The following is a 7,263-nucleotide window of genomic DNA, read 5'->3' as shown; positions in this document are numbered from 1 at the left end:
CCAGGTGGTTTTCAACTCTGGACTTAAAGTCAGGTTTCCATCAAGTAAAAATAGCTGAAGCAGATAAACCTGAGACTGCATTTAGTTATGGTCAAGGTCTCTGGCAATATCGCGTGATGCCATTTGGGCTTAGCAATGCTCCAGCAACATTTGAGAGGCTGATGGAAAGGCCTACAATGGAGGATAGCCCTAGCCTACCTGGATGATGTCATTGTATTTGCAACAACTTTTGATAAGGAAATGTCCTGGCTAGAGGAAATATTCAAGTGTTTGAAAGCAGCAAACCTCAAACTCCATCCCAAGAAATGCCACTTGTTCCAGAAAGAGGTGCTGTACTTAGGTCACATTGTACGTGAGCATGGTGTGCAAACTGATCCTGACAAGGTGAAAGCAGTGCATGATTGGCCAACACCAGACAATGTGGGAGAGTTAAGAAGTTTCATGGGACTCTACACCTATTCCCGGAAGTTTGTGAAGGACTTTGCAACTATAGCTGCTCCACTACATGATTTGACTAAAAAAAGCCAGAAGTTTGAATGGACAGTTTCTTGCCAGTATGCTTTCAAGAAACTGAAAGAAAAATTGGCCTCCACTCCACTTTTAAAGCTTCCAGATCCCTCACTGCCATACATACTGGATTGTGATGCTAGTAATGTCGGAATTGGAGGAGTGTTGTCCTAAATCACATTCTTCTTAATCATAACAAACCTCTTTCTCAGAATGCAAGTTTGGAAAACATAGGAAAAGATATAAATGAAATATAAAGACATTATGCCACAAGAATCTAGGTATTATTGTAAATTTAACCAAAAAATCATAGTGCCAGCATGAATTTCAGTATTAGTTAGATACAACAAAAAGAATTATTAAGTTTTGAAGTTTTTGTCAGGTACTTATACGATTCTTGTTTTGTTTTTTTACTTTTATGTACCATACATAATTTTCCTAAATTAAATCTTATTATCACATAAAATATCACTAGAAGTATAAATTTGGGTAAACATATTAAAAAGAAAGCTTATATACTAACAATCTACCACCATGTAATAATGAACACACCCACATAAACAGTACTACTAACTTTTATATCAGAGCATCCGATAAGAAGATATTCACAAACTTTCCATGAAGTCAAAGTTGCCTCCAGTTTCTGTCTACTCCATACCAGAAACTGATCCAAAGTAGCCTTGAGCAACTGCACTGCAGTGACACAAGCAACTGTAAATAAAAAGTTATACTGAATCAGTACAGCCACCAGGTTACATTATATATGTATAAATGAAATTAATACCTTCAACATGCTGTCAATTCATGTATTACTTAGCTTGATGATTTTTAAAAACTAAAGTAAATTAGAAACATAAATTATGATAGTGAAATAATAGAATACAACAAGTAAAAAAGTAAGCATCACTAAGGATGATTGCTTATGTGAGTTGTACTTTATAAAGAGCTATATGTACTACAATGAACTCTAGTTAAAACATATATCTCTGTTCCTTAAAACTATATATACATTATATAGACCCCACCACTAGAAATGGCTAGTGGTATTTACTAACCAATTAATTGATGGGCTCATTAAATCAATTAGTATGCCCCCTTCCCACTGCAAACTTTTGAAAAAAGGGTGGAGCTAAATGTATAGCTCTTTTTAACTACTGCATTATTCTATTATGGTGTTAACTGTTCTATTTTCATTTAACTTGTTTATTTTAAGTAGTTTTCAAATTAACTTTGGTTTCACATGATAAATCTCTTCTGAAGATTGCCATTTGCACATATCGCAAAAACATATTTTGTCTACGCATTACTAATCTTGACTAAATATCAATATGCAGTTGCCATTACGTATGTTTTTAAAATATCCAATAATCCTCCACTAATCGTCTGTAAGTCAAATAAATTGATAATTCTATAATTAAATATGTTTAACTATCATCAATCTAATCAAAAACACCTTAGGTGTGAAAAAAGGTGCAGCCAAAAACAGATTAAGCATGCAACTTAAAAGAATGAAATCAAAATTCGCAAACAAACTGGTAGCTTAAATTATAGCATTGATAAGAATTTTACAGAAAATATTAATTCATTAGTTAGCTAGGCTGCATATTTTGTTTTACACACCATCATGCCCCAAGTTGAACAAAAACTGCTGCCTGGTTAACTAATGAATTAATATTTTCTATAAAATTCTTATCAGTGCTATAAGTGAAGCTACTACTTTGGCTGCCAATTTTGATTTAATTCCTTTAAGTTGCATGCTCAATCCTTTTTTGGCCACACCTTTTTTTTCCACCTAGTGTTTTTGATTAGATATCATAACATTTTGTCAATATACACCAAAAACCACAGCAAGTAAGAAAGTGACACTCGGCAGTAACAAACATTAGCTTTAGGATAGCAACACTATTAATCGGAACAAACCTTTACTTTACAGAACCAACCAGATTCTATAAAATATATAGTGGTAGTTTTCCCATCTAAAACAATGTTAATAACTTCCTCTATAGTAATGCTATAGAAACTAGATTAACAGTTTCTTGTCATCACCCGCATGCACTTGGTACAGCCATATCAAACATCATTATTTATGCTAATATCATGTGACACTAAATGCTCTTTAATTAGGGGAATTTCATAAAATGTAGAAAATTTGCACTTAAAAGTTGGTAATGAATAATAATCATCCACCCATATGATTCTATTGAAAACTTGAGCTAGAAACTATTAATCTAGTTTGCTTTGCCTAAACAATACTTATTTATCTGCACATGCTTCCACCCTATAATTTTGCTGCTTTAAATCAGCTGTATTTAATCCAAATGACAAAAAAACTAAAAAATGGTCCACTTTTACTCTTAGGAGAAGCTGTAGTAACAATTTCAGACTGACAGTTCATGTAACTTTTTGCATAGGCATGCACAAAGCTTTTGTTCCAAATTGAGCAGTTTTTGTTGAATAACTTTGCACATGTGGCTTTTATTTAGACCAAATTTGACATCTAAATAACTGTAGATTGTAAAGATCTATTAGTGTACCAAATTTGAAAAAAAATCCATAAAAGTTGAGTATGTTTTTCTATCAAATAAAGTTTCCGCACTTTTGGTGAGAAGAAAAACAATTAGGAAGAAATTCAATCAATATTGGAGATTTAATATCTCGTGTATATCTTAATGGATTGTCATGAAATTTGGTATGTGAAATAAGGGTCCAGTAGAGCACATCCACTGAAAATATGTGATAGTTTGGATTACTACAGTCCAAGCTACAGAAAGTGGAAAATTGCTAAACTATCACTCTTGTTAATAACACTTGGCCTCACAACACACTAACATGCGTCTTCAAAATGGTAATGATGTTTTTATCCAAAAGATATATATATACATTACGATTGCAATAATCACCCAATTTATTTACATATGTTGTTTAAATAAGATAAACATAAAATTAACATTCAATGAAAATCTTGGTCATCAAAATTTTTTGCAGTTGCCTAACATACTCACAAAATATTTAACTAAACTTATCTTTTTTGATGATGATTTTATTTTATTTGGTGAAAATAATAAAATAACATCATGTTTAGAAACATTGCAACTCAATAAAACAATAGTACATCTATTAAAAAGTAAAAATACCAAAATTTTAAACAAAGAACCAAACATCAAGAAGATACCTTTATTAAGCCTTAAGAAATCTTTAGTCACATGACCATTTTTTCACTGTATATGTATTTCTGTATATTTATATAGACTAGTAGAAATACCTCCTCTCCAGGCAGATATAACTGCTAGTTCCTGCAGAAGGCTATTGAGCCTGAGACCTTTTCTGTAATTGTCTGACAGTTCTACAACAATGTACTCATACTTGACATTCAGTAGTGTTCACCATCCATGAGAAAAAGGATTTATTGATTTCATTGAAGTATTTCTTTATAGACGCAGTTATCAATGAATGTGCCTTGCTTTTCTATTTCAACACTCATGAAATTTTCACTAAAGAAAAACAAATAATTTTTCTTTTAACTTTTTTTTTTATTGTTCTATATTTGAAACTTACTCCTTTTTTGTAATTTTTATTGGTTAAATCTGAAACATATCATTTTTGCGGAAATTTCAATTGTTTTATTTATTGCTCAGCTATAAAAAATACTGCCTAATTATAAAAATATTACCCAGTTATGATTGGTGATGATCGCAAGCTCCATTATAATAAGATTACTTGTACCTGACAATGACAAAACTTTCTCCCAACATTGTAAATTTGTTATTGTCTTTAACTTGTCATAAAGTTTTGCTTGTTACCCAATCAGTCTGAGTTTGAACTGCATAACCTTACCTTATCTCAACATATTTGTGGTCTTCTCACTGTAAAAAACTTCTATAGCTTTCAAACAAATATAACTTAACACACTAATACTTTTACAATTCACAAATGAAAGGAACATTTATAGAAACTATAAAAAAATCTCTTAAAACTATTTATCTACTCTACTTTTACATGATAGTCTATTTTTTACTCTATCCAGTAATACCTAAACTTTCTTTATAGCTGTTTTCAAAGCTGATGTGGCACCATAGAAAGGTTTCAACCAAAGCCTATACAAAAACTAAGGGAAATGCTTGAAAAATCAGGAAATGGATAAAAAATTCTTGATGGGTGAATTATTTTTAATAAAATAATTATTCTTTAGGATGGTAGGAAAAATATAAAAAAGCCAACAAGTGAATTGTTTTGTTTACCTGCAAAATTCTTTACATCTGTCAAATGAAAATATGAACTTTTTAAAACACCTTTTCTTCATAAATTACACTAAATAAATGTCAGAAAATGAAAAAAAGTTAATTATAAAATAATTTTCTGTTGAAATTATTGAACTATAATTAGAATTAATGTATAAAATTGACTTTAAATATGTGTCTCAAAAATTTTTATTAAGTGTCGAAAAACATGAAAAAGCCAGAGGAAACCATGTTTTCAGACTTCAAAAACAATTATTTAAATTAGGTAACTCCTTCAATCCTAAACTTTGTAAATGAAAATGAACCATACATGCAAAGCAACTGCATTTTTTAACATTTAGAAACACTAAAAGATTTATTCACTTATCTGTCACCTGTTGCAACAATACTGTTACGTATCTGCTTGTTTGATAATTTCCAGTAGAAATTCTTTCCGAGGAACTTCAGTGATACAAGTCCATTCTTGATTAAACCAGTTTATTCTTTCTCGATACAAAGTTTTGTAATACACAGAATTTCCACAGTCACTTTAATCTTAACAACCTTTATAACACATGCTATAAATCAGTGATTCACACACTTTACTTACTACGGTGCCTACTGTTTGCTTGACTCAAATATCTATCTCCATTTATCTGCACCACTGGTTTTTCTCGCCAGGCTTATATATTAAAAAAAGAGGGCAGCTCGATCAGACTAGATTTGCAATTTCTGAAACTCCAGTGCACATGCAATCAACATCACGTGACTTCTGGTGTCATAACACTGCCCCTTCCTTAGTATTGTTCATCCTGAACAACAGCCACTTACATTTAACCAATAGATAATTAACAATAACTTAATTAAATGTACAGAATTTACAAACCCAAAATTAAAACACAACAAAGTCTCTTAATTTTACAGGATGTATCTTCCTCCGTCTCATTGGCTTCTGCTTCACATGGGGTTCATCTGCTCCATCAGGAAATGTCCCATTATTGGTAGCAGTCACATCAGTGGTAGTAACTTCATTAATGGCTTCACTGTTTTCCTTCTCAAAACCAGGTAGAGTTTCTTCTTCAACAGTGGCTTTTCCAGCTTAAATGTCCTGGATCGTGATAACACCAAAGCCTGCTGGCATGCACCACCTTTGGCTAACCTTGCCGACCACATTTTATTTGGAAAGTCACGTCTGAGAGACGATCCACTATGTCATATAAGCCTTCCCATGGAGAAGACAACTTAGGAGACTTCCCTTTGGTCTTCCTGGGAGTATACAACCACACCTTGTCTCTTGGTAGAAAGCTGACTTCAGTAGATCTCTTATCACAACATAGCTTCATGGAATCATCAGAAATTTTCAAGTTCGAACGCACTTGATGATGAATATCATCCATCCTTTCAGATAACACTTTCACAAACTCTGGCACATTTTCAAGCAACTCTTCGTAAGGTGGGCGTCCTGTTATCAGGTCCACTGGCAACCGAAGTTCCTGACCAAACATCAGCTTTGTTGGAGTGTATCCAGTGGCTTTATGCTCTGCTGATCTATAGGCCATCAACAGTGGAGGGAGTAAGACATCCCAGTCATCTTGGCGGCTATTACAAAACTTTGCCAATTCCTGTCCCGGTGTCCAATTGTACTTTTCTACCATCCCATCGGACTGTGGGTGAAGTGGCATTGTCCTGGTCTTTCGTATGTCAAACAACTTGCAGCATTTATGGAACACAGCTGATTCAAAGTTACTGCCTTGATCTGAATGCAGTTCGTATGGCATACCAAACATGAAGAAGAAATCACTAATAGCCCGAAGCTACAGTTGTAGCTTCCTGATTTGGTATTGCATATGCCTCAGGCCACTTGGTGAAATAATCCATCACCACACAAATGTACCTGTTTCCAGCTCGAGTTTGGGTCAACTGACCAGCAATGTCAATGGCTACTTTTTCCAACTTGATATAAATTCATTGAAGCACGTCCCTTATGCTTGGGTCCCCTTTTGGCACAATATGTACTGCAGGTCCTGCACAATTCTTCCGCATCTTGCCTCATACTTATCCAGTAAAATCTCTGCCATAGGTGACTCAATGTCTTCTTAACTCCCAGATGTCCTCCTGTTAAACTATCATGGGATTGACGCAGCACAACTTCCCATAACTTTTTTGGTATAACTGTTTGCCAGGTTGTCACTTTCCCATCTGCAGTTTCCCATCTCTGGAGAAGAATACCATCTTCAAGCTTCAACTGGTCCCATTGCACCCAATAATTCTTTGTCACAGGGCTTAAGCTAGACACCTTCTCCCAAGCAGGGTGCAAAACACTTGCTTGTAGAAAATCAATTATTGGTGTCAAATCTTGGTCTTTCTCCTGTTCTGCTTTAATATCTATACTAGGTTCCACTTCACCATCATCAACTCCTTCAGTCACTTTGACTTCAGCTTGATGACACCTGGTTAGTCCAACCTCTCTTTCAACACTTACCGGAATTTGGCCTTTGTTGTTCCCAAACGTCATTTTATCAAAGTTAACTACATACTT

At 33.8% G+C, this 7,263-nt stretch overlaps 1 protein-coding gene across 2 annotated transcripts in view; it reads right to left on the bottom strand.

The window, feature by feature from the left end:
* Positions 1-7,263, bottom strand: part of LOC106468193 — a 94,104-nt gene that overhangs the window by 53,439 nt on the left and 33,402 nt on the right. For both annotated transcript variants that reach the window (XM_013928605.2, XM_022396511.1), the window contains exon 6: positions 1,082-1,218. In XM_013928605.2, the coding sequence (XP_013784059.1) occupies positions 1,082-1,218 (137 nt within the window). The remainder of the gene's footprint in view (positions 1-1,081; positions 1,219-7,263) is intronic.

The sequence above is a fragment of the Limulus polyphemus genome, unplaced genomic scaffold (assembly GCF_000517525.1).
Source record: "Limulus polyphemus unplaced genomic scaffold, Limulus_polyphemus-2.1.2 Scaffold2910, whole genome shotgun sequence".
NCBI lineage: Eukaryota > Metazoa > Arthropoda > Merostomata > Xiphosura > Limulidae > Limulus > Limulus polyphemus.
Note: the sequence above shows the minus strand (reverse complement) of the source record. Positions and strands in the feature narration are given on the sequence as shown.